The sequence below is a fragment of the Panicum hallii genome, chromosome 2, assembly GCF_002211085.1.
Source record: "Panicum hallii strain FIL2 chromosome 2, PHallii_v3.1, whole genome shotgun sequence".
Taxonomy (NCBI): Eukaryota; Viridiplantae; Streptophyta; class Magnoliopsida; order Poales; family Poaceae; genus Panicum; species Panicum hallii.
Window position 1 is genome coordinate 45652688 of NC_038043.1, and position 27366 is coordinate 45680053.

The following is a 27366-nucleotide window of genomic DNA, read 5'->3' on the forward strand; positions in this document are numbered from 1 at the left end:
GTGAGCGCACTGAGCACCCAGGGGTTTTACTTTGCCCCGGTGATCGGTTTCACCGACCCGGTTTACCGCGGAGCGACAGGATAGAAAGATAAAGCCTGGGGTAAAGCTCGGAGCTCAGCGAGAACCAAAAGGCAGAAAAGGCCAAAGGGCAGAGCAGTAAACCACAAGGAGGTGGCGTGGTCGCGCCTCTCCCAAGCGATTCTTCCTTTCGTACACAAAGTTTGTTAGGGAGCCGAGGTAACTTCTGTCACCGGTCGCAGCCGCATCGAGCGATCTCGTTCTGGTTCTCGCGTGGAAGCATGATCCGTCGTCCCTCTTATCTATTTCCCGATGGAGGACGGCGCCTCCCCGGGCGGAACGAGGACCGGAGGCGGGCGCGGCGTGGGTGGGAACGGGGCCGGAGACCGGAGCGGCCTGGCCGAATCTGGAGCACATGACCCGGGGGGGCGTCTCCGTCCGCGGGATGCCCGCAATTCCCGGCCTCATGTGCCTCGCGGGCCCCGCGCGCCCCAACCGTCACGTGACCCCGCGTCGGGCCACGGCCACCCATCCAATCGCCCTAATTAACCCGCGTGCGTGACCCCGCCCGCCTCGGGATTAACCCCGGAAGCCCGGCGCTTTGGCAGAGAGCAGCGGCGCGGCGGGTGGGGTGGATTAACCGGGGCGGCACGTGCGCGCCCGGGCCTAACCGCCGCCTCGGCCCGCCCCCCTCGCGTGCGCGGCGAAGGGAGCCGGGTGTGTGGTGTCTGGTGCGGGCGTGGTCAGCTGACGGGCGCCGCGCCGTATAAAGCGTCCCCGCGAGCAGCCGGCCCATAGCTGCTGGTAGAGAAGGCGAGGAAGGGGAGAAGGCGAAGCAAGGTCGGTCGGAGAGGGACGGAGAGGCTAGGAGAGAGAGAAGAAGCGAGTAGCTAGAGAGAGAAACGCCTCTCACGTATGTCACGTGAGAGCCAGAGAGAGCTCTCCGTCCGATCCGAGGGGCTTGTTGCACAGGCGGCTTCGTCCGGTGGACGACCGACGTCGTCGGTGGCGCGGTGCTAGCTGAGGAGAATTATTGCTCGGCGCGCGAGGAGCCGGCGTCCATGGCGAGGCGGCGCTGCGATTGACGCCGGGCGACGATTATGGGCATCCAAGGTACGCTTGCTGCAAGCACACACACACACATGGTTACCATGGCTTCCTTTTGTGTCGTTCCTCTCTCTCTCGAAACATTGCCTGGTGGATGCACATCGATCGCCGAATTCAGCTATAGCCTTTTCTTTTCTTTTTCTGCATGCGTGAGCTCTTGCAGGGAACAAGGCGGCGACGCACGAGCACGACTTCCTCTCGCTGTACACCGCCACCACCGCCGCAGCTAATAAGGACTCTCCTCTCCAGCTCCACGACTCCAAGCCACTTCCTCCCTCTCAAGGTCTGCATGCACCTCTCTCTCTCTCTTGGCAACTCTCTCATGGCAAATTCTACTTGCTCGAGCTCCGCGGTAGTGGTAGCTGGTAGGTAGATCTGCGAGGAACTGAGGGGGTTGCACAATTCGGCTAGCTGTTCCTGCGGGGATCAACCGGCGCCGGCGGGAGGAAAAAGAAGCAAGCCTAGCTGCAACTAGTTAATTAATTAATTAAGCAGCTACTCGCTCCGACGTGTGGCGATTGGGGTTTAAATAAAATGAATTTTCGTGCAAACTAAGCTGGCCGGCGATAAGAAGCGACAAGCAAAAGCAACGGCGGATCACGTGTGGGTTGGACGCAAGGAGCCGTCGACGGCCTTCCATCCCATCTGGCCGGGGCCCACCCGGCCACCCACGGGCTTCCGCCTAATCATGATTAGCCGGACGGGTATCATTACCCATCGATCGTGTCGCTTGTACTAGTACTAGCTACTGCTGCAGCGCTGATGAGGTGAAAAGCTACTGCATGCAGGTAGTAGTTTCTTCCTGAAGACGCACGACTTCCTGCAGCCTCTGGAGAAGCCGGGAGCGCCGCCGCCGGAGCCGTCGCCGTCGCTGCCCGCCGCCACCTCCGGCGCGGAAAGCAGGCACCGCCACCAGCCGGTGACCGCCGCTGCCGCCGAGCAGCACGCGCTGCCCCCGCCCGGCGGCGTCGGCACGTTCAGCATCTGCCCCGCGCCCGTCTCGGTCGCGCCGCCGGCGTCCGCTGCCGTCGTCAAGGCGGAGCCGCCGCTCGTGCTCTGGGGCCAGCCCGCGGCAGCGCTCCTGCCGGCCGCGCGAGGTGCGTTCACGACACGACTCAACTTTGTCCTGCCGCGTGCATGCATGCACGAGCCACACACTGCAGCACCTCCCGGTCGCACACCCACCCCACAGTAGTAGTGGCACGGTTTCGTATAGCTGGTCGTAGCGTGCGCCCATGCGCAACGCGCACGGACACGCCGGCGCTGTCGCGCGTGCGTGTGGCCGTGTGGTGTTGGTTACTCGTGCACGCGGGGTTTACGTGTGTGTCTCAACAGTGCGTTAGAGAGAGAGAAGCGTCAAGAATGCAGAGAGAGAGAGACGGCCGGACGGGCCTCGTGCATATACACCGGCCAGCAAGCCGGGCCCATGTTGCCCTGCAAGCCTCTCTCTCTCTCTCTCTCTCTGGTGTCGCGTCCCATCGCGCGGCCCACACACGTGAGCTCCAGGTGCTCGGCCGCCGGGCCCGGCCCACTGCTGGCCGAGCCGCCGGCTACATCCACGCCGGGCGCCTAGCTAGCTGCCACCCCGCCCGCCCCACCACGCCACCGGCATGTGGGGCCGCACGCCTTCCGCCTGCGCAATCCTTGGGCAGCTGTTGGGAAAAGAAAGGCTAAAGCTAAAGGCGGGCGCTTTTGTTGTGTTGTGGCCTCCACCCCGCAGGGCACCAGCTGCAGTGGGCGCTCCCCTTCGCCGGCGCCGGGCAGGCCAGGCAGCCGCCGCCGCAGCAGCATCAGGCGCCGCCGGATAGGAAGGGGCGCGGCGGAGGAGGCGGGGTCATGGAGTCGGGCTCCAGATCCAGCGGCGGCGCGGGGTTCGACGACGACGACGGCCTCGCCGCCCGCCGCGAGGTCTCCTCCTCGCTCAAAGGTATACTACCCCAATTCCGCTAAATCTATGAGAAATTCGTTCATCTTTGTTGCTTGTCAGTCCTGGGTTCATGGGAACATGTAATTTTTCTGGAATTTTGACGATTTCCCCACCCGTTCTTTTTAAAAAAATTGTTTTCGAGAACGCACCATTCTTGTACTCACCGGGTGTAGTGTTCCGTGTTGGTCTACCAGAGTTGACGGTGAGGAAGAGGACAGGTAGTGTGGAAGGGATGAGTTCGCACGCGCTGACGGCGCCAGGCGCCGGCTCGCAGTGGCAGCCGGCCCACGTCCACCAGCTTCATGCTCACCTCCTTGTCTCCGGCCGCCTCCGCGGCTCGCCCGCAATCGCCGCGCTCGCGCTGCTTCGCGCCGCATGCCGCGTGCGCCCCTCCCCCTGCTTCCGCCCGCTCGCTCGCCACCTGCTCGACGGAATTCCCCACCCGACCCCGCAACTCCTCCACGCTGCCGCGCGCCTCGCCTATCGCCTCGGCCTGCCTTCCCTCGCGCTTGGCCACTACCTGGCTCTCCGCGCGCGCCACCCGGCATTCCTGCCGCCCGCCCCTGCCATCGCTGATGTCCTGAAGTCCGCCCCTGGCCGTGCAGCGCATGCCCATGCACTACGCGTTGCCGCACATGCGGTGGATGCTCGTTTCCTGGACAACACGCTCATCGCCATGTACTTTGCATGTGGCGACGCCTGGAGCGCGCGCCAAGTATTTGAGGGAATGTGCGACCGGGATGTCGTCTCTTGGACTTCGCTAATATCGGGTCTTGTGCAGAATGGCCACCCCTTGCAGGGGCTCCATCATTTTGCATCAATGATGCACAGTGAGGTGTGCCCTGACTTCGTGTTGCTAGTAACTGTCCTTAAAGCGTATATGGAGCTTGATGACTTGCCTGGTGCCACAGCAGCTCATTCCTTAGTTGTCAAGAGTGGCTTTGACAATGAACTAGATGTGGTGATCACGCTGACATCCATGTATGCCAAGTTTGGGTGCATTATGTCTGCAAGGGCACTCTTCGACAGGGTGCCAATCCCACGGGTGAATGTGATCCTTTGGAATGCTATGATATCAGGTTATTCTAAGAATGGCCTTGCCAATGAGGCGGTGCAACTTTTCAAGCAGATGAGGAAGGTTGCGAGGAACATGACACCTGACTCTGTTACCTTACGGTCGGTGATCCTGGCTTGTGCTCAGCTTGGTTCCGTCGAACTTGCGGAATGGATGGAGGACTATGTCCGAGGCAGCGAGTATAAGGATGATGTGCTTGTTAATACAGCACTGATTGACATGTATTCCAAGGCAGGGAGCATTGACCGTGCACATACAGTCTTTGAACGGATGCATGTGAGGGAGCGGGATGTGGTCGTTTGGAGTGCACTTATTGGTGGTTACGGGGTGCATGGCCATGTAAAGGAGGCCGTTACCCTGTTTGAGGACATGAAGCGTGCTGGGGTGAAACCAAATGATGTGACATTCCTGGGCCTCCTTTCAGCTTGCAACCATGGTGGTGCTGTGGAGAAAGGGTGGAGCTACTTCCATTCCATGAAACATGACTATGGGATCGAGCCCCGGCACCAGCACTATGCTTGCATGGTGGACCTGCTTGCTCGTGCTGGTCATCTTGACAGGGCTTACCACTTTATAATGGACATGCCCATCAAGCCAGAGATGAGTGTGTGGGGTGCCTTGCTTCACGGTTGCAAGATGCATGGACACTCAGACATGGCGCTGGCTGAGTGTGCCGCGCAGCACATTTTTGAGCTGGAGCGTTCCAATGCAGGGCATTATGTGCAGCTTGCAAACTTGTATGCATCTGCGGGAATGTGGAGCCATGTTGCTGGTGTCAGGCTCACCATGAGAGAGAGGGGTGTTAGCAAGGCAACAGGGTGCAGCTCCATTGATATCAACGGAGAGATGCACTCCTTCCATGCAGGGGATCATTCACATCCTAGGGCTGCTGAGATTTTTGCATTGCTTAGTCTTCTTTCTCCAACTCCAGCTGGAGGTGGAGGCGGACAAGAGTTTTTTTGAACGGTCCTTTTCTCCCTCGTTCTTCCTGAGGGAGCATGTGTTACAGTTAGGCAAACTTGGTCATATCCCATAATTCTTTCCCTTTGCATAATGGCATCCCAGCATGATCATGGATTCTGTTGTGTATCCCTTGCCATAACAAAACCATGGTAGGGCACTCAAATAAAAAAAAAATACTGCATAAAAAGAAGCGGCACAACTATAATTTATTTTAAGACGAGTAAAAAAGGGCTTACACATCATTTTCTATGCTATCTCGGACTTATGATGGTGTTTGTGTACAGAGTTGACAGTAAGGGTGGACAGGAAGGGCGGAAGCTGCAGTGATGGTGGTACAGATCAGCGGCCAAACACAACACGATCAAAACACTCGGCCACAGAGCAGCGCAGACGCAGCAAAATCAATGATAGGTGATTAGCTGTTGTAATTTTATGATCAATTCTATGCACGGAAATAAGTTTTGACTTTTGTATGGATTTTTTTTTCTTTTACTCCACATCATTCCTACAGGTTCCAGATACTTAGGGAGCTGTTGCCACACAATGATCAAAAGAGAGATAAAGCAACATTTCTCTTGGAGGTAAGGTTTTGAACACCTTCCAATTTTGTTGGCGTAATCTTTCTCAGTTGATAACATGGTTCTTTCTTGCCATCCTTTCTAATGCAGGTTATCGAATATATACGGTTTTTGCAAGAGAAAGTACAAAAGTACGAGGCAACATTCCCAGAATGGAACCAAGAAAATGCAAAGCTGCTTCCATGGGTAATTTCTTCTTGCTCTAAAGCTGCATTACTTGTTACTGCTGTTAGGAAAAGGAACAGTCAATTCTTGGTTGTCTGTGTCTGAGCGTAGTTTTACATTTTGCAGTCAAATATGTATTTTCGATCATTCTGGAAAAATGCGCAGGCAAGTGTTTGCTGCTAATAATGCATTTGCCCTATCGAATCTCTGAGATTATATTGAATTTTTCCGACAAACATCTTATGAATACTTATTTTTGTGCTGCAGAGTAAAGGACAAATCCCAGGAGATTCCCTGCCTGACCCTTCACATTTCATGAGAAATGGATCCTCCCCTGGATCTAATTTCACTGGGAAACTCGATGATAATCACAACATGGTGACATCTGCAGCTGCATCAGGGGCACAGGATCAGACTGAAACTGATCGCATGGCTAGCTTGTGCTACAGATCAACAGAAACTCCGGCAAATATTACAAGTACGATCAATGATCCACCTGTGATCCTGCATTATTCTCTGAGGTGCTTTCTGAGACTAGAAGCAGCACTTACTTATGAGTCTTTCTTTATACGCAGATAATGTTTTATCTCAGTCCCAACCCCAATGGACAGGTCCATCCCCTGTGGATGATTGTGCAGTGAACAGTCAAATGCTTAACAACCAGCAGTTGGCAATCGATGAAGGAACGATCAGTGTGTCCAGTCAGTATTCCCAAGAGTGAGTCACAAAGAATATCACTTCTCTGTTACTGATGTTTTTCCTACCTAAGTATTTTTGGTCCTTAATGTCAATATCTCATAGTTTTTTTTTGTTGTTAGTCATTTTTCCTTGAGTGGCCCCAGCAGTAGTTTTGCCCACCTGAAATTTATTCTTGTTATTTCATTTGTACTTAGGTTCTCTCAGGATGTTGAGTTCAGAGAAATTGTGTGGCAACTAAGAAATTTGTTATCTTTGCCAAAAATGAAAGTATGTTGATACATTACTTGTTTTCTTTTGTTCATAACAGGTTACTTAATTCGTTGACTCATGCCCTTCAAAGCTCAGGTGTAGATTTGTCCCAAGCCAGCATCTCTGTGCAGATCAACCTGGGCAAGCGAGCTGTCAAGAGACCTGCTGCTGGTGTACCCTCCAAGGTATAGTACCTCCACCATATGCACAGATACTCATTTAAAAGATAGCATGCCAGCAAACTGAAGTAGTTCAATCGTTTGTTCAACCATTTCTAGTTTGGGATGATAAATATTTCATGGCTTCGTTACAATGAAAATATGTGCGTGCTTGTTGATGATGGAAGTGTGTGCATGCTTAGTACTGATAGATACTAGGCAAGTGTTCTATGCAAACCTTGGAAGCTCAGTGTTGATTATCACATAGGCATCTGAAACTTGATCATTTTCGTCTCCACCATTTAACACTGGTTCATGTTTTGACACGGCACTTCAATTCTGTGTAGGCACCAACGGACCCAGCATCTAGCAACGAAATAGGTCAGCAGCTGGCTATGTTGGGTGGTGGCGCTGAAGACCCCTCTCATGCAGCAAAGCGGCATAAACCGGGCAACAGCTGATGATGGTCCTGGCCTTGCTCCCGGACCCGATTGATCATTCTTTCCTTCCCAGCCAACGGGAGGCTCTTGGATTGGTTGTAAATTATGCTAGCTGTGACAGGCTCCGTGACGAACGAGGTCCCCCGGTTGCATTCTTTGATTCGATCGCTCCCGCCGCCCTCTTTAGTCCATTGTTTACTTAGAGAAAACTAAAAACCCTGGAGCTTCCATCGCGGATTGTGAAGCCGCTCTTGTACACAGGCTTCCATTCATATGAGAAGCTTCCCCACCCTTGACAAATCTTATGCTGTAGGCTTTGTAGTAACCTGTAAGATATCTCCAACAGCTGTACCAGACTAGCTGTTAGTCAAGTTGTTCGTTCTCTTGGGAGTACACTGCAGGGTGTCGTTGCCCCGTCTCAGTGAACTAATCGTCTCGCGTTCTTGTTTCTCCCACGGTCAGTGGCTCAGTGCAATGCAAACTTGTTGAGTCGTCCCCAGCTCCTGAAGCCATGTTTGCCCTCCTGGTCACCGGAGCCGGCGCGGGCTTCCCCCTTCGGCCCCGTCTTCGCGCGCCCGTGCTTGACGTGGTTGCACACAACCGCGGGCACCAGCTGGGAGCTGTGGGCTACTTATCCGTCACGCGGGGCGTGGCGGCGAAATGCCTCCAGAAACTGTGGCCCGGGCTTGTCGTCGCCGGCGGGTGGGCGGCACCGGCGGTTGCAGGTCGGTGGGGGTGGCGTGGCCTGATGGTCGCCGGACGTTACGACGGTTGACGGCGGCGGCGGGGGAGATCGAGTCCGAGATACGATCGCGGAACCGTGCTGGCACCGCCACCGCCATCTACCGACCGGGCACGTCCGTTGAAGCAGGCGCGAGCGTGCCGCGTTGACTACGCGACGCGCTGACGCTTCGCCCGCGTTGGGAAAGCAGGCGGCACGGTGACCCAGCGATGGTCGATCCGTGTAGCCGGATGAGGACAAGCAGAAGCACGGCAACGTACGAGACGCGCGGTCACTCTCCGGTGGGAGCCAGGGCTTGTCTAGACGCCGTGTGGCTGACTTGGCTCATTCGCTGTGGCGTGGTGCTGAACCAACTCCTTATTATAGTCCACACGCACTGTCCTAGTGCGATCATGCAATCCGTCACTAATAATGCATTACACCGGGCTGTTGATTAGTGAGCACTAATGCCAGCTGGTTGGATTTGGTGGACTGTGGACGCAGCACGCCTGAGAGAGAGAGAGAGAGAGAGAGAGAGAGAGAGAGAGAGGCGACCTTTGCTATCTGGTGGTGGTGGTTAACTAAAGCGACAAATCCGAACTCCAGATTCGAAGCCTCCGAGAAGCCAGGCCCAGCGACTCGGCGCATGCGAACCCCGTCACGATCGCGCGATCCAACGGCACTACGGGAAAGAAAACAAAAATGCGCGGCTCCGGCGCACGCCGCCGCCCACCACCATCTCACTGCGCCCGGCCCCCATCCGGCGCGGATCCCGTGGGATGGCAACCTGATCCACGAGTTGGCCGCGTTCAGATTCTAGCACACACAAGGTCTCGCCGTTCGTCGCACGAGTGCAACGCTGCTGCGCACCCACGAGTTTCTTGTTTAATGGTACGAGTGATGAATGATCGGTTGACGACGGCGCGTGTACGAGTACGCGCCGCTGCGCTGCACGTGCGCCGTTGCTTGCAGAGGGACCGGTGGCTCGACTCCTAAGGCGTACTGCTCCGGTTGCTGCGTGGCTTCAGGAAGACGACGACGGCTTCCAAGTTCCGATGCCAGCAACTCGCCGAACTCGCGTCGCATATTCGTTCATGTACTTGTCATCCACTCCCCTTGAGAAGCTTAGCTTCTGGAGTTATCAAGCTTCAGGTCAACATGGAACAAAAAAAAGTCCTAAAGTAGTGTGGGTTAAAGTCCATGTACAGATATTGCTATGCATTTTAGGAAGACGCCGGAGGAGATTTTTTTTTTAAAGGGTCAGGAGGAGAATTGCAGTGCACTTCAGGAACAAATGCCAAATTGCACTCCGGAAGAACTTCATCGGTATGTATTTGCATCGTCACAAGGAAGATCAATACTGTAACAGGGACAAAATCACAATTTTTGCTATCTCTTTCTGTACAAACAATTACAAAAAAACAGTTTATTTGGACAAAGAAAAAGAATCAGTGAATCACGTCATCAATCTGTGTCTAAGAATCCCCTAAGTGAAGGAGGCCCTTTTATCTCTCATAGGTCTGTTCGTCAGAACAAACGGGGCCTCCGTTTATTGCCAATCCAATCTGAAGTATAGTCCTTGCCAATCCTGCCTAAGGTGCTGTGGTTCTGAGCTCTGAAAGGCCGCCCGAGTACTGCGGGTATCACAAGGCTGACAGATCGTCAGGTTGGTGCAGACACTCGTGTGGGTTCGCATAGAAGTAGTCCTCTTCCTTGGGTTTGTCAGGAATTGCCTGCCTCCTGGACGGTTCGCCCATGCGGCTGGTATGTGACGCCTTGACAGCGGAGGAGAAATCAGTCCAGCTCAGTGTGCCGTTTCTGTACTGGTCAACGAGCCCCACAATGAGCTTCCGATCTAGGAGTACCGTCTTCTTGAACCCCATGTATCTGTGCTCATAAGGGGAGTAAGACATGATCGCATTAGCAGTTGAAAAGTGACTAACATGTTTATTATGACAAAAGATCATGTCATTTCAGTTTCACGTTATGAAAATAACTATTACATACACAGCGTCATACTCCCAGCCCAACATTCTATTATTACAAGGATCCTGACATTTGTTTATGTTACTATGTGATAGTGTAGTACAACATAGCTAAGGAAAAAGGTCATAACATGAAGGAAAATTGCTTAAACATAATTTGGCAGAATTGTCAAGCACAGTGTCCACTTGTCGGGATGACCATGCATGTGAGTTTATTTATTGCAGAAAAATTACTGGTAGGTTGTGATAAAGTACCTGCGATGACCTTCTACAACTTTTGCCATGTTACCGTCATAAGTGGGGATGAAAATATCACTCTCCAAGGATACCATATAATCTAGTGCTGCCATCTGGGAAGAATGGTTCTGGAAAAGACTGATATCTGAAGGTAGTAGTGTCTCTTTTCTAACCTGATCAGCACCAATAGTAAATGTTTTAGCAACTGAATCATAAGAATGAAGTACTACGATTAAAGATGCTGAAAACTGACCACATTGGGATAAGCAGAGGTAAGGGCAGCCATTCTTCTTTGTCCGCCGTATATTTCACCTGCGGCAATGTAAATTTGATAGCTGCGGTCAATGCCCAGTGCCTGCAATACCAACGCAGTCTCCTCTGGTGTTAAAGGACAGAGCCCGTCTTTCCTCTTCGCATCAGAGTCGATCACTTTCTCCTTCCACCACGGGTAGGCATATCTTCCGAGTTCAAAATACAATTAGTATTTTTCTTTACAGTAGATCACAAAAGCACTCGAGAAAATTTTGGGGGATGATGTAATACCTCATTTTCGTGAGCTCTTCAGCCTCCTTGTTGCTGCAACCATGTGTGCATCCAGAGAAGGCGAGCATGTCCATCTCATACCGCAAGTGAAGAACTACAAAGGGTCCATTTCGACGGAGAGCTTGAACCAGACGCCTGCCCAGCATTTCTATTTCGGGGGTAAATCTCAATGCATCATAATTGACACGACACCTTAGTTTCTGAATCTCCATGGGTAAGCCATTATTTGCAAGGCGAGCATCTGTCCTGTTCAGGTGAAGAACCTTGTACTTCCTTATCAGAGGTAGAATCTGTTTTTCCCCAAATAAACACTTACAATCTTCACCTGGTTTCGGATATAGTTTCAGCTCATGATGTTGCATTAGCGAAGAAAGGAAGATGCAATCAAACCTGATGATGGTAATAGGAGATGTCAGACCAACTGACGGGTGGCATGGACCGAAGAAATCCCATTTCAACTCTTCTTTTCAACCTTGGTGGCAGTTGTCTCAGAATACGGACCTCGTCTCTTAGTGATGCTATGAAGTAGTCCATGTCAAATATATCTTGGAAATCACTGTAAATGAAGTAACAGAATAAATTGACGACAATACAACTGAAAGTGAATTGCAGTGAATGAAGAAAGAAATTATCACCTAGGATCAGCCCAAAATGAAGCTTTATCTAGCTCTGGTACGATAAGAGTGACATTCAGATACCTTGCAATCGTCACCATATCACAAATCTGTTTGACCAAAAAAAGGAAGAAGAAAGTGGAACCATGAGAAATTGGCTTTAAGTTTCAGTATTTTAACAACTGCAAAGATTCATAAATATTAAACTTTGATATGCAGACATTTTAACAAGTGCGGAACTTCAGAATATAACTCTCTGATAGCTGCATTAAGATTTTGATACCCAGTACTTACAGCTGCTCGCATCTGGTTAAGCCCACCATTGCAGGAGACCATCAGATAGCCATTGTTTTTGTAAATTCCTGAACGCAGTATAGAACAAATTAAACGACTGGCCATGCTACCACTGGGTCTTGGTATAATTTATCGAATAATTCATGAAAATACATGACAAATTGGTCGGTGACTAGACAAAACGAAAACAGAATTGAATTGGACTGGAAATAACCCCAGAGACTTTTGCACAGAAACAGCATATCAAATACACTACAACAAAAGCTGGAAAACTGAACAATTCGAACTTATTGATCTGTTTTTCGGGAGGAGTTGGGAATAGAATCTTTTTCCCCCAATAAGAAAGGAGAAGTTGATGTTCAAAAGGGAATGACAGAAAGAAGAAAGTTCAAATATTCCTAACCAGAGAAAGAAGGGAAGCCTCTGATTCGCAAATATTCCGGAAACCAAGAAGCAAGTAATTTACTTTTGGGCGGAAGCGCCATAGAGCGCGCTGCCTCCCTCTGGCCGCCGTCCGCCGTAGCAACCGCCTCCGACCGGAGTTGCACGCCGTGCGGCTGGGTGGGGCAGCCGGGCCACCTGGTGAGCACGCTGGGCGCCCACTGCTCCCGGTAGGCCGCGAGGTGGACGACGCACGTCCAGAGCAGCACGGTGCTGGCGCGCGCCACCCACAGCCTCACCCGCGCCGAAGACCGCCGCGCCTTCTCGGCCTTACCGCCGCCGCCGCCCATCTCATCCGAGGCACGACGCTCCTGGAGTTCTAGGCGCTAGGCCACCTGAATTTTGGAGGCTCTCGCGATCCCCCGTGAGCAGAGCTTAGCGCCGTCTCGGCGTATTGCCTGTCTTTATGGTTCTTGGCTCCTTGCCGAAACCTGCGTGCGCGCGCTGGGCGGCGAACGGTGACGTGCCCGCGTCGCCGTGGGGGGGCTGGGATGGCTACCGGCGGCGAGGAGGAGGCGCGTGTCAAGTCGCGCCCGTGTGGCCGCCCAGGTTGGCTTATTTGTACACGCACGGGGACACGGAGCCTGTCCGTGCGGTCAGCGAGGGCAGGGGCTATGAACCGTGAGGGTAAACTAACGTGCGGGACCCGGATGTCAGAGGAATAATGAATATGGACAGGGTGCACCAAGCCTCCGATTTGCCTTAAGCACGCATAGAGCCATAGCGGTCCTTAAAAGTCATCTACTTCGTCTAATCACAAGTATAAATACATGTCTATCCTATGTTAAACCTTTTAACATTGGCTATTAGTATCAATAAATGCGGTATGTTAAACCTTTTAACATCGGCTCAATTTTATCGTTCAACTATGAAAACGTCTAAATCGGTCCTCAAACCATCCAAACCGGCTTAATTTCATCCTTCCCAATCAGCTAGAGCTTCAATTTAATTAAATAGATCATTTTACCTCTATTTTTCTTTCTTATTAAAGTAGCACCGTCTCTTTTCTCCTGCTCTCCATGGCGGCTGCACAGGAGCAGTAGCTCGGCGCCCCACCAAGCAGCTCGCTGGCCATTCAGGTGAGGCTTGCTCGTCGGGCTTGGCGAGTACATCGAGGTCAGCGGCCTCGCAACTTAGGGGCTGTTTAGTTGGTTGTGTCTAAATGCAAAAAAAACTTTTTTCAAAAGAATCTTGCCAATTTGAAGTACTAAATTAAGTTTATTTATAAAACTTTTTGCACAGGTGGGTTGTAAATCGCGAGACGAATCTAATGATGCTAATTAATCCATGATTAAGCAATAATTAGCGGATGGTTACTGTAGCATCACTGTTGCAAAATATGGATTAAGTAGGTTCATTAGATTCGTCTCGCGATTTACAGCCCATCCATGCAAAAATTTTTATAAATAGACTTCATTTAGTACTTCAAATTAGAAAGATTCCTTCGTTTTTTTGCGTTTACGGTCTGGGAACTAAGCAGGACCTTACCAGATTAGTAGAGTCTGCGAATAGTAGCATGTAGCACTGGGTGCAGTCAAGCAAGGGGAGCTGCATGGTTAGAGCATCGAGCTACAACTCCTGTGCAGCCGCCTTAGGGAGAAGGAGAAAACAGAGGCAAAATGGTAGCTCTAGCTGACTGGGAAGGACGAAATTGTGCCTGTTTGGATGGTTCGAGGATCGATTTGGACATTTTCACAGTTAAGAGATGAAATTGAGCCAAACGCGATAGTTTAAGGATGAAATCGGCTATTTTCCCTTCTAAAAATAAACAGGCAGCATGCCCAGTCAACAGTGATAATCTAGTGGTCCCGTCTTTTTGGTGATACTCATAGAGGTAAGATATCTTTTTGGTGACGCTCATAGAGGTAAGATATGTGCAAACGCATATATCCATATAGGTGGATTCATGTACACTGTGTGAAAAAAAACTGATTTAAAGAACTGACTTAAGACAAATCTACATATAAATTTGCCATCGGAGGATGAATCAACGAAAACAATGTCACCTACCATGGGTGACTGGCTGACTGGTGGCTAGGCTATGACCACACGTCAGAATGTTCTTATTACTTGCTGATGAGAATAGGCGGGCCCCAAAGTCAAATGAGAAAGGGAAAAGAAAGTGGGTGACAGCCGGAATGTCTGTGGGGCTTCTTCGGTGCTGGCGCATGGAACCCACCACAAGGCCACACCAGCGCCCATGGATGAAGCCACGAAGATTGAACGGCCAGGATTTTCAGGATCGACGACGTGGGCCTCAAGATGGAGAAGCGTCACAAAGAGAGGCTGAAGGCCTGCCTCGTCTTCAACTTGAAAACGGCCAAGAGTAGTCCCTCATATCAGGCATTGCTTGTAGACGTGAGGTCTGTTTGGTCCAAAACAAATTGTAGCAAGATTTCAGTTGCTAAATTTTGATCGCATCCGTAAGTGGGTTTGCTCGCCAAACCAAAATGATCCTTCTCACAATGGCAGCAATTTTGTCGTGCTATCAAACTGACATTGGGGTGAAGCAATAATGGTAAGATTGTGGTATCATCAGCAACAGAAAAATCATCTGTTTGCTTGCCACATTTTATCATTGTTATATTCACATAGCGCACGCATCGTCACAGTTGGCATATAAGGTTTAAAGGATGCCCGGTTGCAAAACAAAGATGGAAATATCAAACATGTAAAGACTTCTAGCGAACGTCTGAACCTGCTTACAGTTCGTCTAGACACAACCTGACATCGCAAGGCAACAAACGGCATGGAGTGCATCTGAACTGGACAGCGTCTCTCTACCTGTCCTTTGTTAACCCTCTCCAACTGAAATCTTAACAGCAATTGTTCCTCCTAGTTCTCTGAACACTGGAACAAGGGTTCTACAAGAAATTGTACTGTTTCTGAGAAGAAGAGTAAAGACCACTGTCTGTCCGTGTCCGTCCATAGAGACGTACGTTAGGCTGCTTACTTCCACTCGTGTCCGTCCATACCGACGTACGTTAGGCTGCTTACTTCCACTCGCGACTAAAATTATACAGTATATCGGTCTATCAATACCACCTGTTCATCAACACCGACAACCGTTCGGTGCAAGTAAACCACAGCAACAGAATAATCACCACGCGCTCCAATGGGTGATGCAATAATCGCATCATAGACCTCGCGGATCGTGATAGCAACCATAACCAACGCACGCCGCCGGCGTCTCCACCAAGCAATCGGTTGCCCTATGATACCGTTACACCACCGCCTGCGGAGCTAGAACTGAAAGCAGGCGCGAACGAGAAGCAAAGTAGCTAATCCCATCGACCAACCACACCACACAACACTTCCGTTTGACGGCCAATGCAAAATCTATTGCCATGGGATGCGCCGCCCAGCATATCTTTACCTATTTCTAAAGCACGTAGTGTTTCCATCTTAATTTTTTAATTTGATCCAACTTATACAATCTTTGTCCGTAGCAACGCATGGGCATGGGCATATTTGCCTAGTCATCGTAAAATCAACAACCACCAACACCAAGGTCTCGTGGTCGTGGCCATCCCTAACCATAGTGGCATAATAGCACGTCCTATCTGTGGACTATGTAAAGTTGAGGTAGCATAACCTCATGCCGGTTGGTACTTAAGGATGGCTATGGTAACCAACTGAACGCTTCCTAAAGAGACGAACCATGAAATCAGGTGTGATCATGAGTGCATGATAAAATCATGAGGCCAAGCGAAGGATACCGGTAGACCAGCACTGGCAAACCAGAGGCAATCAGATTCAGAGGCCAGTCATCGGATCCTCCAACGAAGTTTTTCTTTTTAATCCTCCAACAAAGCTAGGATTGATTTGGAACACCAGCCAGCAATCAGATCCAGGTAATTTTTTCTAGATTAACTTTCACCACTATGTACAGGTGGCTGGTATAACCACATCTGTAACATGGTTTGGAACTTGGAAACAGCTGAGTGATAGGAGGTGAAAAGGATATCAGAGCAACAATAATCGAATCCGTACAGTAGAACCTGGTAATGCGTATTGACAGAAACAAGGACACACTGAACTCCACGACTTATCCTTGGGGTTTGTTAGCTCTAGAATATTCTAGGTATGAGTGTATGACAGTTGTTTATATCACGGACCCATATGCACCAAATGGTACTTATTGGTGCAAGCACCGTGCACTACAAGCCTAAATAATTGAAACACATAGAAAGTGCAATCTTAAAATAGGATATCATGGAGAAATGTGCCCAGTACGTTTCAAATAGTCATCATTTGCTTTATTTTGCTGCATTGGACAATGTGGACACATGTATGATAGAAAGGGTGATTAGGATGCTCACAAGAAAAGAACGAAAGAAACCATGGCGAGGACAAACTCTGAGAAATGAGCTCAATACATTTTAACAAGTCATCACTTAATTTATAATGTTGCACTGGACATACGTTGCATAGCAAGAAGATGAGAGCGATTACACCATAAAAAATGTGCACAAGAATGAGACATGTAACCTGATCTTTGTTTAAGTATAGTTTAAAAAACAGCATATCATCTGTCAGATGAGCCAAAGAGAAGAAAGCAAAATGCACTAACCTGGTCCACGAAGTAGGAAGTCAAAATCAACATCCATGCTGAACCATTTATTCTTTCCCAATAGCTCCATATCTAACACCATCAGGATCTCAGCTAGAAACGCGTGCCATAACAGAGCAACATGCCTACTCGACCATTTTCATGATGATTTGTTTCTGCAGGGGAAAAAACTGATTTCATGCGAGCTATAGTGCATGAAAAAATCATGTTGTAAGATTCCTAGACTCAGTATGCCAGATACCATGTTTCCACTGCTCTAGTGAGAATTATTTGTTCTAATGCAATTGTGTCAAGTACTCCTAGAGTCCAGGTTACTAACCTTAACTGATGAGCACTTCATCTTGGCACTGCTGGTGAGCAGCATCCAGGCGTGGTATTTTGAAAGAACAAGTTGATAATCGGCAGTTCAGAAATCCACAACTTGTCTATTAAAAGCCAAAAGACACTTCAAGGGTGCGTCACTTTCCAATGCGAGCTCTTTATCAACAATTATGAGGTGCAATCTTGTCCACTACGACACAGATCACAAAAGGTAATTACGTCAGTTTTGCACTCAGTCGCACAAAATCTGTTCCATGGAAAGCCTCAGGCATGGGACCATTAAGCTGTAGTTATGTTATCCAACTGCAAGGCCTTCATGAGAAATGCATAATCATAGGCTGTCTCATCACAGTGCATGAAGCGCCCACCCTCACCAAAATGGCCACTTTGCATATTAGTTTTGAGAATAACTGACTGGGAACAGGATGTGCATGTGATATCTCTCACTTTTGCAACCCACTTCGCAGCTTCCCAAATCCCTACCCTGTCAAACCAAGAAGGAAATGAAGAACTGACAAGAAAACTGACACGAAGGGGAAAAATAAGTAAAAAAACGTGAGCTAACAGTTAACATGGAACAAATATATACAGATGATCCATCAAGTCTGAAAAAGAATGGATATACTAGGGGAAAACCTTGTATCATTAAACGAGGCAGTCACCAGGACTGGTGGATAGCATACACCAGGTGACAAGTTATCGTAAGGAGAATAACTGCAGATCGCCTCAAATTCAGCTGGGATATTAGGGTCACCGAACTCTTCATAGTCCAAGAGAGTGAGAGGTAAAGTAGGATCCAACATTGTGTTGCAGATATCTAGAAAAGGGACCTGTTTCAATACAAATACAGGTTAATGATAAAACAAAACCCAAACAAAATGATTATTACCAGAAGCATAAGTAGGGACAGCAAACCAGTGTGAAATGAATCCATTTACTTGCCCAAGAATTTGCCTGTCTAACTGAGCTGATTGATTTACCTTGAGAACTGCAGCAGAAAATAAGTCTGGAAGCATATTAATGACTGCGCCCACTAGCAGACCGCCAGCACTTGATCCTATAGCACAAAGACGATTTTGTTGAACCAAGCCTTCCTTGATGAGATGCATACCGCATGCAGCAAAATCTTGAATTGAATTTATCTTGTTAGCTTTGGTTCCTGCCTGGTGCCATGATAAATCTCCTCCACCCCTACATGATTGGGCTCAAGAATTTAGTGCCTCTCATAAAATCAGAATTATCAATATAAACAAGAATTATGACAGTGGAAAAAGAAGGCAAAAAATAGTCTTCTGTTCATATTGCAGAGCATTCCTGACTATCAGCAGCTTTGTATCATGCCACGTAGACCTTGCCAGCTAAGCCAAATTACATGTGGCTGTTCAGACCTCCAAGCAACTTTGGACCAAAAAAAAACAAGAATTTCATGACTACAAAACAACTAGTTTCAGAAATCTGGCCAATGTCACTGTAATAAGGGATTGTTGGATGAGGAACTATATATGCCAGGACAGTAAATCAACATTATTTTTGCCCAAGATGGAGCACCATAAATCTCAATAAGCTAGCAAATAATGTCTTTAACAGAAACTAAAGGTTAAAATTCGTGTGCTCCCAAGATTCAGTGGATTAATGCAGCCTGATATTTTTCTTATAGTGGCTTGCAGCACCTCCTGGCCAGATATATTGCAGTGCTAGGCTGCTTGTCAAATAATCTTCATATAAAATTCTGAAAGATGGTGGGGACAGTAGTCACTGCAGCTTTATAAGCTGAACATACCTAACATCTGCAAATGCAAGAACCCAACCTCGAGAGAGGAGACTTAACCTCTCTGAACACCAACTTTTGTCCAAATCTTCTCCATAAGCTCCATAGCCATATAAGATCCCAGGTGATTCTCCATAACGATGTGCTTCTCGTGAATACAGAATGACTAATGGTATCAAAACACCATCATGTGATATAACTTCGATCCTTTTACATGAATATAGCTTGGAAAGATCACTCCAACTTTGTGAAGTTTCAACAAGCTGCAGGTTTTGTTGGATGCTTGAAACATTGGATTTGCCCACGGTGCCTAGATTTGCAGACAGGCTAGTTACTTCCTCTTGATGAAGAATGGTGAAAGTCCTTTTTCTCAAATCGTAGTCCACGGTTAAGTCTGGAATCTGAGGCACACAAATTTACAGATTTATAGGAAACAAACTTAATTAACATGCAAGTCCGTACTGCACGATATGTTGGTTAATCAAACAATAAGAAGATCATTTAATATGATGGAAAAGTATTTTAGCTGTACAGTTTTGTGAAATACGTCCAATTGTACGGTAAGTGAAGCCGAACATCACCATCAGTGGTACAATGGAATTACTCGACTCTAAGCTCTAATAGTGTTAAACGAAAGCATTGGATACTGGAACTCAAGTAAAGGACAGCTAGTACTATCTGGAATGAAAGTATTATAAGAAAAACACTTTCACATAGATAAAAGCTGTACCACAGGCGATGAAACAACCAGACGATAAGTAGATGACATGAAATCATTGTTGGACCCCGGAATAATACTGCACATGTTTGATGGTATTGGCAAATACCATGGGTTGAGATCATTAAGTTCCTTTGGCTCCTGCAGGATCCATAAAGATATTAAATCAATCTCATTTCTCTAAGAAGGCTCGGAAGTGACAAACATAGAAACAACAAAAAGAATGATTAGTCCCTATAACAAAAATCAAATACTCCCCGGTCAGATAAAGACGTCATTCCAACCAACATGATAAGTGTTATCTGACTGGAGGGAGTACATTTTATAATCCACAACTGTAGTTAATAAAGTTACAGTATCATATAAGTCAATGCTTGCAACAGATGCTTTATAGTCTATAATATAGAGGTGCACATCAAACATCTATGAGTTATATCTCACTACAAACAAACAACATTACAAATGATACAAGGCAAAGAAAATATACCTGGACATCAACATCTATTGGCATATTGATGGAGCAAAAAAGAGGAGTTCCGTTCTTTTGAAGAAAGAGAACTAAATTACCATGAAAAATATCCATATCCTGAATGGTGCAGTCCGAGCCAGGGAACATCACTATCTAGAAATAGGCATACAATCACCAACTTAGGAAAAGATTATGACCACTAATTTCAGACAGTATTGCCTAAATAAAAAAACAGCTTACAGTTTACAACAATGATTTACCCATGAGAGAGAGAATTATAATGAACTTGTGTCCTTCAAAGGCGGATGTGATCAGCATCTTTTGATATTAAATATGGGGAAAATTGAATAAAAGACACCTGAAAATCAGGGGGTTTTCAAATACCCTCCTACATCTGAATTCCTTATAGTCTGACGCCAACAAGTTCTATGTATTTTCAGATTCCCCAGTGCTTGGAAACCCCCCTAGCTTGCAGGTGGGCTTTGCAATTTCCCTTAAAGATATCAATGCTCCAAAAAAAAAATATCTTAACACTACTAAAGTAATAAGTGCTGCCTACATTTCTATTTCGTGTTCCAGCTCTATGAATGCATGTTCAAATTCCAAAGTGGAAGCTAATCACCTTCAAACCACAGTAAAGAGACACACCTGCCACCTATCCACCAATGACTTTTCAGCCTGACACCTGGCCAGATAGTAGCCTTCAGTAGTCATTTCAGTGTCATTTACAGGAGCATTGGTAAGGATGTAAAAGAACCCGTTGTGGTGCTCCAAAAAGTACTGAACCTTATCAGCTCGTTTCCGTATAGGCCATAAGCCCTCTCTTACATTATCAGATTCCATCACAAAAACCTGCAGGCATACAAGCAAAATATAAGAAAAAATCTATGCAAAAGGGCAGAAGATCAATGGTGCAAAGTGCATTTGGAATCAGAGAAAAGGCTTAAAAGGAAACATACCTCAGATGATGTCCTTGTGTTAGAATTGACAGTCATATACTTAAAATCTTTTGTGCTTGTAATATCTACGCAGCAGTTAACATCTTCCTCTGTGAAAACTAGAAACCCTGCTTCATCCGATTGTAACTTTTTACAGAAAACTCTGTCACATGTTAGCATATCAAAAACAGAAAATGATTAAAAACTGTTCAAGCTTCATAATACTAGAATATGTAGCACCTTTGGTGGAAGGGAAATTACTGGTTAGGACGTAGAGTCTCATCGCAGACAGTGTAAAACAAACTTCCACTGTTGCGAGCCCATGCTAAACTAACTATTCCTTTGTCTGGTGAGCTAAAGATGACATGTTCAGATTGAAGATCTTTTACTTCAAGGGAAAATAGTTCACCCCCAGATGTATCAACTGTATATGCAAGGAACCTATGATCTGGAGAGATTCGACAACTCCCAATGTGCACATAACCTGCATATAACATGCAAAATTACAAAATAATAAATTTACACAGCCAAGCAACAAACATCTATAAATTTACACAGCCAAGCAACAAACATCTTCATTTTGAAAAATAGTAAACAGTAGCAGATAATCATGGGGTGCAGAAGCTGAATATATTTTTTCCATTATCAAAAAAGGAGCAAAAAAGCCAATGTTCAAACATTAACTGCATGAGCAAAATAAATTAAACAGAGGTGGAACAGGAGATTAGATCAAGATCTTGATTGTTAAGCATGTGTAGAAATCCATACCACTTAAATTTAGCACCTACCATTTTTTTCTGCAACCTCGTTCCAGTCAAGCAACACTTGCTCCTTCTCTGAACCAGAAAGGTAATCCAGCAGAGCTTGTGCTATACCACGAGAGGGCTTCAACTTCCTAGATAAAACAGGGTATTCCTTTCCCTCTGGAATATACTGATAATACAACCTGGATCCGAAAAACTAGTTATATGCTCTAAGGTTTACCTCTGGAATTATTTTGTGAAAGTAGAACTACATATACATTGTATTATAAACGTATTGTACCATTAAATCTTGTATTATAAATATTGCACCAGTCGGAACCAAACATAGTATACAACTACTTGTCCCACACTCCCACTATGTTATTTTTTGTTGTCACTTATTTTCAAAAATAAAAATAAATACATAAAAACAATTTCAATTAAATGCATAGAGAGAAAGAGAACCCCCCCCCCCCCGGTCCAAGTATTTTGGACAAGATACAGAGCATTCCATTCGAGTTGTGGTTGTGTAAAATTATAAACATATCATCTTAGTACTCGAACTGCCAACACTCACCAAGCATTTTGTACATCAGAATCGCAAAACTCTAACCTATATGTAGCTAGTGGACTAATCAAACGGTCGAAGTGCAAAATCTCATCTCGACGGATACGTGACAAACCATAACTAGACTAGATACACAAGCTCAGAGATCACAGGACTAGAATAACGCAATGAAATCGCCACAATTTAGAAAACCGCGTCAACACATTCCAATCTACGGAGCAACGAGGCAGCGAGATACGAACCAAGGGCCCCACGGCTGAGGCGGTGTGGCGGCGGAAGGGGGCAGCCGGGCGCGCATCTCGGCGGCGAGGCGCGCGCGGAGGCCGCCACCGCCGGCCGAGACGACGAAGGCGTCGGCATAGGCGTTCTCTGCGGCGAGGAGGGCGGCGAGGTCCGGGTCGGAGGTATCGCGCATCCAGTGGTACGGGTCACTCCACGACCTCCCGTGCGCCGACACGGTAAATGGGACCTTCTTCGCCACCGGCGGCGGCGGGAGAGCGGCAGGGTTCGGGAGCTGCGGCTGCGAGGGGTGGAGGGAGCTACGGCGGCAGGAGGTGGCGAAGAGGCGGAGGAACGCGGCGGGCCGCGGCCGCCGGCGGAGCATCGCGCCCGCCGCCCGGTTTGTTTGGTTTTGCTGCTGCAAAAGTTTGCTGCGGGCGGAGTGGGCTGGGCCTGGTGGGGTTTTGATCAGGTTTAGGCGTCCAAATTCAAAAACCATCTTAAAAAAATAATAAAAAGACCCATATATGATCCTAAAAAATATGATTACGTCATTTGCTTGTTTATATTTACTTTACGTTCGCAAATGTAGTGTCACTTAGTTGATATTTCTGGATTATGAAATTAGAGCATATTATGACTATGATAGTATTGTTTAATATCGTCTTTTAGTCATTATAACTTAGGGCCGGTTTGGAGCGAGTGCTAGCACTCGTACACATGCTAAACTAAAGATTTTTAAGTCTTGATTAAAGTTTAATCCACCTCATTAGCACTCATATTTGAATACGCTAGTGCTAAAATTTAGCACTTTTATCCATTAGCAACTTTGATTTAAACAGAATCTTAGTAAGAAAATATAGGAATAGGATGCCTTCTGTTACACAAATAACATAATCTACTTTTTCATACTCGTCTCTTGTCTCTTCCGCATCCCTTTGCCATAGTGAGACATCTAAGCTTAACATTGTTATATTGACATACAATTGCAGCTGCAGGTGTCGAAATAAGGTTTCGTGCCATCCTTCTGCCAAGCTAGCCGGCCAAAGCGGTAGAGACGCGTACGACGGCACGAAGGAACATGCCCGTGTAGCGCCGGTTCCCGCCACACGCGCTGCTTGACCGCTCAGGCCCATCTCACTCGCGCCAGCACCCGGCCTAAAAAGTATCTACCTACTTATAAATATTATATGTAATATATATAAAGCTTATCTAAATGATTTTGCTATCTTTATTTATCAAATGTTCGTTTCAATTTATGTATGGCAGCACATCGAAAATTATTGTTCTATTGTATGGCTACAAATATACATGCCACACTAGATCATGAGGCTAACTGGCATTTAATTACACTGGTTAGCTTTGGAAACAGTGAAATGAAACTCTCCATTGTGGCATGGTGTTTCTTTCATCCTCTAAACTGACGTGACATTCTTGGAAACAGTCATATAAAACCTCCCATTGTGATTAGCCTAAACCAGTGATCAGACAACCATCGCGCATCGATCCTTTCATCCGCACGATCGCGTCACATGCGCTCCACCACCCCCGCGCCTAACTTCGGGCCCCACCGGCCGTCGGCGCGGTGGCCACCCTTCCTCCGTCGCCCGGCGCTGCCTCACTGGTCACTACGCACAGTACCCCTCTCAACTTCGCGCATCGATCCTTTCATCCGCACGAGGCTTGAACGCTGAACAAATGCGCTGGCCTAGTGGCAGATCGCAGATTGCTTCGCCATGCCGTCCCGCGTCGAGGCTGCCGAGGTCCCCTACGGCGGCGGCCGATATCCGCCGACACCCTTGCCCATGGCGACGAGCACCCGCACGGCCCCCACCGAGCGAATGGGCCGATGGTCCCGCTCGCGGCCGCCAGAACCTAACTTCTCTCGCAGCACCTGTAGCTGACTCGCCGCAGTTCAGCTCCAGTCCACCGACGGGCGGGCCCGGGGGCAGCCGGGCAGGCATCGTGCCGCGCCGGCGCTGGTCCACGATGCAGTTATCGCGAGGGCGAGTTGGTACGGCACGGTAGGTTAAGGGGGTAGACCAGCGGAGGAGGGCAGCCGGGCAGGCAGCCGTGGGTCACGGTCGCGGGTCGCTGGCGGCATGGCCCCGCCGTGCCCGTGCGCGCGCCACGGACGCGCACGGCACCGCCCGGCACAGTACAAATTCTCGGCGGTTCCTGCTGCCCTGTCCCGCGGGTCGCCACTGTGCCGCGGTCAAGGAGCTGTACGGTGACGCGTGCGCACTGGCGCGCCCGCGCCAGCCTGACCAACTCCACAGTTCACACATCACACCCCACCTCATCTCCCCCACGTACCGCGCCGCCGCGCCGCTCGATGCGCGCCCGCCACTTGACCGGCCGCACCGAGCGCGCGGACACGAGCCTGCCGCTGACGCGTCGGCCCCGGCGGCGGTAAGAAAGCCAGAGCCCGTCATGAGGTTTCACCACCGGACCTGCTCCACCGACCCGGGCGCCGGTGCCCCATAAACCCGAGAGCGACCACCACCGCTGGCCAGCCGAAACACAACGTCATCCGCCCGCTCCGATCCACACGCCGGCTACGCGCCTAGGCCGGCCAGCTAGCTAGCTCTGCTCGTCGGCAGCACCTGCGTCGCTCGCTCCGATCGCGTGCGCGCTCCGGTGTCCCACGCCGCTGCGCGCGCATGCAGGAGCCCGGGCGCCGGCCCGCGCCGCCGTTCGCGGGCGTCGACCTCCGCAGGCCGAAGGGATACCCGGCGCCGGTGCCAGCGGCGGAGGCGGAGGAGCCTGCGCCTGCGCCCGCCGGCGACCCGTGCCCGCGGTGCGAGTCGCGGGACACCAAGTTCTGCTACTACAACAACTACAACACGTCGCAGCCGCGCCACTTCTGCAGGTCGTGCCGCCGCTACTGGACCAAGGGCGGCTCCCTGCGCAACGTCCCCGTCGGCGGCGGCACCCGCAAGAGCTCCTCGTCGTCGTCCTCGTCGCCGGCCCCACCCTCGCCCGCCAGCGCGACCAGGAGCACGAAGCGGTCGAAGAACTCCAAGCGCCGCCGCGTCTCCCCGGCCCCGGCCCCCGACCCCGCCCCCGGCACGGACGCCCCCGCCGCCACCATCACCAGCGTCGCGAACACCGCGCCGACGCCCGCGCCGGAGACGGTAGCCGCAGCGACGGTTGCCGCCGCGGAGAAGCCGGCCGCGCCGGGCCCCGCATCGACGGTTGCCGCCACGGAGAAGCCGACGGCGCCCCCGGCGGCCGTCAGCGGTTTCACGGACACGTCCACGGCGCCCGAGGTCGGGCTCGCGGACGTTGGCAGCGGCGTTGGGAAGGAGCTGCCTCCTGACCCGAACCACTTCGAGTGGCCGTCGGGATGCGACCTGGGGTCCTACTGGAGCACCGGCGCGTTCGCCGACACCGACCCGGCGCTGTTCCTCAACCTGCCGTGAGCCCATGAGCGCGCCATGGCTTAAGTTAACCGATCAACCATCAGGACGCGCGAGCCATGCGCTGTTCCTCAACCCCGCATGAGTCCACTGTAGCGATCTCTACCCCTCTAGTTCTTTTCTTTTATTACTAGTGTTCTGCTGGTTTTAATCGCCATTTTTACTCCAATCTAAAGGCTGACATGGGATACCTAGGCACCTAGCTGGGATCTGCACGACTCTGTGCTTGTTATGAGCTTAATCATGGTGCTCTCGAGGCCATATGGAAAATCACAAGAACAGTTGCAAGGAGAGCACGACGGCTGGGGACTCCTGCTCGTTGCAAGTAGGAGGCATATTCTAAGGCAATATATCAGGTGCAAATTAGGGTGTTCGTGCAAACTCCATGTAAATCAACTAACAAAAGTCGCAAAAAATTCTTAAAAAAATTATGTATATACTTCATAGACTACTAAGTTCAAATTCATCATATGTTAAGAAATAAAAAAAGAGAAACTTCTGAGAGATAAATAAAAGAGAAAACTCTTAAAACTCTCTCTTTTTTTATCTCTTAATATATGATGAATTTGAACTTGAAATTTTATACAGTGGTACAATAGTCTATGAAGTATATACATAATTTTTTTAAGAATTTTTTGTGACTTTTGTTAGTTGGTTTGCACGGGTTTGCACGGACGCCCTGGTTTGCACCTGACATGTTCCCATATTCTAAAGCCGGCCAAGCCGAGCGTGTCGCGCCGGTTCTCGCGAACGTTAAACTAGTATTATCGCTAAGCCACCATCGATCGACGATCACGTTCTAGTTGGGTCGCCACTTATCCTCATATAATACGCAGAAAACTTGCTGTATACTATGGTATAGTCCCGGAGCAACGGCGGCGTGAAATCGATCGATCGTGTCGTGCATCCTCGGCCGAGGTTCCGGCGACGGCGAGTAGGCTGGTTCAGGGCTGGCCGCCCGGCTCGCGTGCTCGTACACGCGCAGTCGCGGCGGCGCCAATGATGCCGCCGCGCGATCGCGCACGTCGAGTGGTTGGCAGTTTTGTTTGGCACGCACGTACGGTACGGCGTCGATCGGGGTGGTATGGACCGGACGTGCGGGGGGCTGGCGGAACCTGGTCCTCCTCCGTTCGGTTGGACGTCGGCGTCGCGGGGGCGCTTCGAAATTCCGGGCCGCGGCGGGCGCCGACAGCGCCTTGATTCCCGACGGCGACGCCTCTCGATTCCCGACGGCGACGGGGGGCGTCCCGCGCGCCGCGCCAGGGACGACGCCGGGTCGGTGTCAGGGCTCAGGGCGCCGCCCCCGCACCGCACTGCCGCGACGTGCGCCGTGTCGGGGAGCGATTCGCGTCGGGCGGCGCGGCGCGGTTCACGTCAGCGACAGCCCGAGCGTCCCGCCCGACTCTTCAGCAG

General features: G+C 49.5%; 4 protein-coding genes across 16 annotated transcripts; 2 read left to right on the top strand and 2 right to left on the bottom strand.

The window, feature by feature from the left end:
* Window positions 1-297: 297 nt before the first annotated feature.
* Window positions 298-7827, top strand: LOC112881450 (pentatricopeptide repeat-containing protein At3g12770-like). Of its 13 annotated transcripts, none has more exons than XR_003226476.1 (12): window positions 472-1131; window positions 1250-1408; window positions 1682-1829; window positions 1914-2222; window positions 2846-3052; window positions 5375-5501; window positions 5602-5671; window positions 5759-5854; window positions 5960-5998; window positions 6101-6354; window positions 6445-6550; window positions 6840-6966. XR_003226476.1 is itself a non-coding variant. In XM_025946147.1 (12 exons), the coding sequence occupies exons 1-12, from the start codon at window positions 1119-1121 to the stop codon at window positions 7398-7400; spliced, it is 1575 nt and encodes a 524-aa protein (XP_025801932.1). In that variant the 5' UTR covers window positions 647-1118; the 3' UTR covers window positions 7401-7827. The 13 variants fall into 13 exon arrangements, 12 of the variants coding, with proteins under 12 accessions (XP_025801921.1, XP_025801923.1, XP_025801924.1 ...); XM_025946147.1 differs by lacking the exon at window positions 1682-1829 and adding an exon at window positions 7287-7827 and having other exon boundaries at window positions 647-1131; window positions 1289-1408; window positions 6101-6311; window positions 6409-6550; XM_025946141.1 differs by lacking the exon at window positions 472-1131 and adding an exon at window positions 7287-7827 and having other exon boundaries at window positions 6101-6311; window positions 6409-6550.
* A 1846-nt stretch (window positions 7828-9673) lies between these two features.
* Window positions 9674-12754, bottom strand: LOC112880706 (O-fucosyltransferase 34-like). Its single transcript, XM_025945449.1, has 8 exons — window positions 12240-12754; window positions 11774-11841; window positions 11501-11589; window positions 11256-11421; window positions 10866-11155; window positions 10576-10780; window positions 10341-10495; window positions 9674-9987 (listed from the first exon to the last, which is right to left on the bottom strand). The coding sequence occupies exons 1-8, from the start codon at window positions 12502-12504 to the stop codon at window positions 9744-9746; spliced, it is 1482 nt and encodes a 493-aa protein (XP_025801234.1). The 5' UTR covers window positions 12505-12754; the 3' UTR covers window positions 9674-9743.
* Window positions 12755-17106: 4352 nt separating this feature from the next.
* LOC112880705 (protease 2) lies at window positions 17107-22957 on the bottom strand. Its single transcript, XM_025945448.1, has 11 exons — window positions 22555-22957; window positions 21790-21947; window positions 21263-21485; window positions 21023-21164; window positions 20712-20915; window positions 20082-20216; window positions 19607-19735; window positions 18889-19277; window positions 18089-18299; window positions 17745-17938; window positions 17107-17592 (listed from the first exon to the last, which is right to left on the bottom strand). The coding sequence occupies exons 1-11, from the start codon at window positions 22914-22916 to the stop codon at window positions 17388-17390; spliced, it is 2352 nt and encodes a 783-aa protein (XP_025801233.1). The 5' UTR covers window positions 22917-22957; the 3' UTR covers window positions 17107-17387.
* Window positions 22958-24757: 1800 nt separating this feature from the next.
* LOC112881935 (dof zinc finger protein MNB1A-like) lies at window positions 24758-26151 on the top strand. Its single transcript, XM_025946869.1, has one exon. It carries the CDS (start codon window positions 25195-25197, stop codon window positions 25954-25956), a length of 762 nt encoding a protein of 253 aa, XP_025802654.1. The 5' UTR covers window positions 24758-25194; the 3' UTR covers window positions 25957-26151.
* The last annotated feature ends 1215 nt before the right edge of the window (window positions 26152-27366 follow it).

Coding starts and splice junctions, on each gene's coding strand:
- LOC112880706 (XM_025945449.1), bottom strand. CDS start 12,504: ATGGGCGGCGGCGGCGGTAAGGCCGAGAAGGCGCGGCGGTCTTCGGCG. Junction 11,422..11,500: donor TCATTTTGGGCTGATCCTAG/GTGATAATTTCT, acceptor CTTCATTTACAG/TGATTTCCAAGATATATTTG. Junction 11,156..11,255: donor TCTCCTATTACCATCATCAG/GTTTGATTGCAT, acceptor GGGGAAAAACAG/ATTCTACCTCTGATAAGGAA.
- LOC112881935 (XM_025946869.1), top strand. CDS start 25,195: ATGCAGGAGCCCGGGCGCCGGCCCGCGCCGCCGTTCGCGGGCGTCGAC.
- LOC112881450 (XM_025946136.1), top strand. CDS start 1,271: ATGCGTGAGCTCTTGCAGGGAACAAGGCGGCGACGCACGAGCACGACT. Junction 2,223..2,845: donor GCTCCTGCCGGCCGCGCGAG/GTGCGTTCACGA, acceptor TCCACCCCGCAG/GGCACCAGCTGCAGTGGGCG. Junction 3,053..3,246: donor GGTCTCCTCCTCGCTCAAAG/GTATACTACCCC, acceptor TTGGTCTACCAG/AGTTGACGGTGAGGAAGAGG.
- LOC112880705 (XM_025945448.1), bottom strand. CDS start 22,916: ATGCTCCGCCGGCGGCCGCGGCCCGCCGCGTTCCTCCGCCTCTTCGCC. Junction 21,948..22,554: donor CCTCAGCCGTGGGGCCCTTG/GTTCGTATCTCG, acceptor TTTCGGATCCAG/GTTGTATTATCAGTATATTC. Junction 21,486..21,789: donor CGAGGTTGCAGAAAAAAATG/GTAGGTGCTAAA, acceptor TGTTATATGCAG/GTTATGTGCACATTGGGAGT.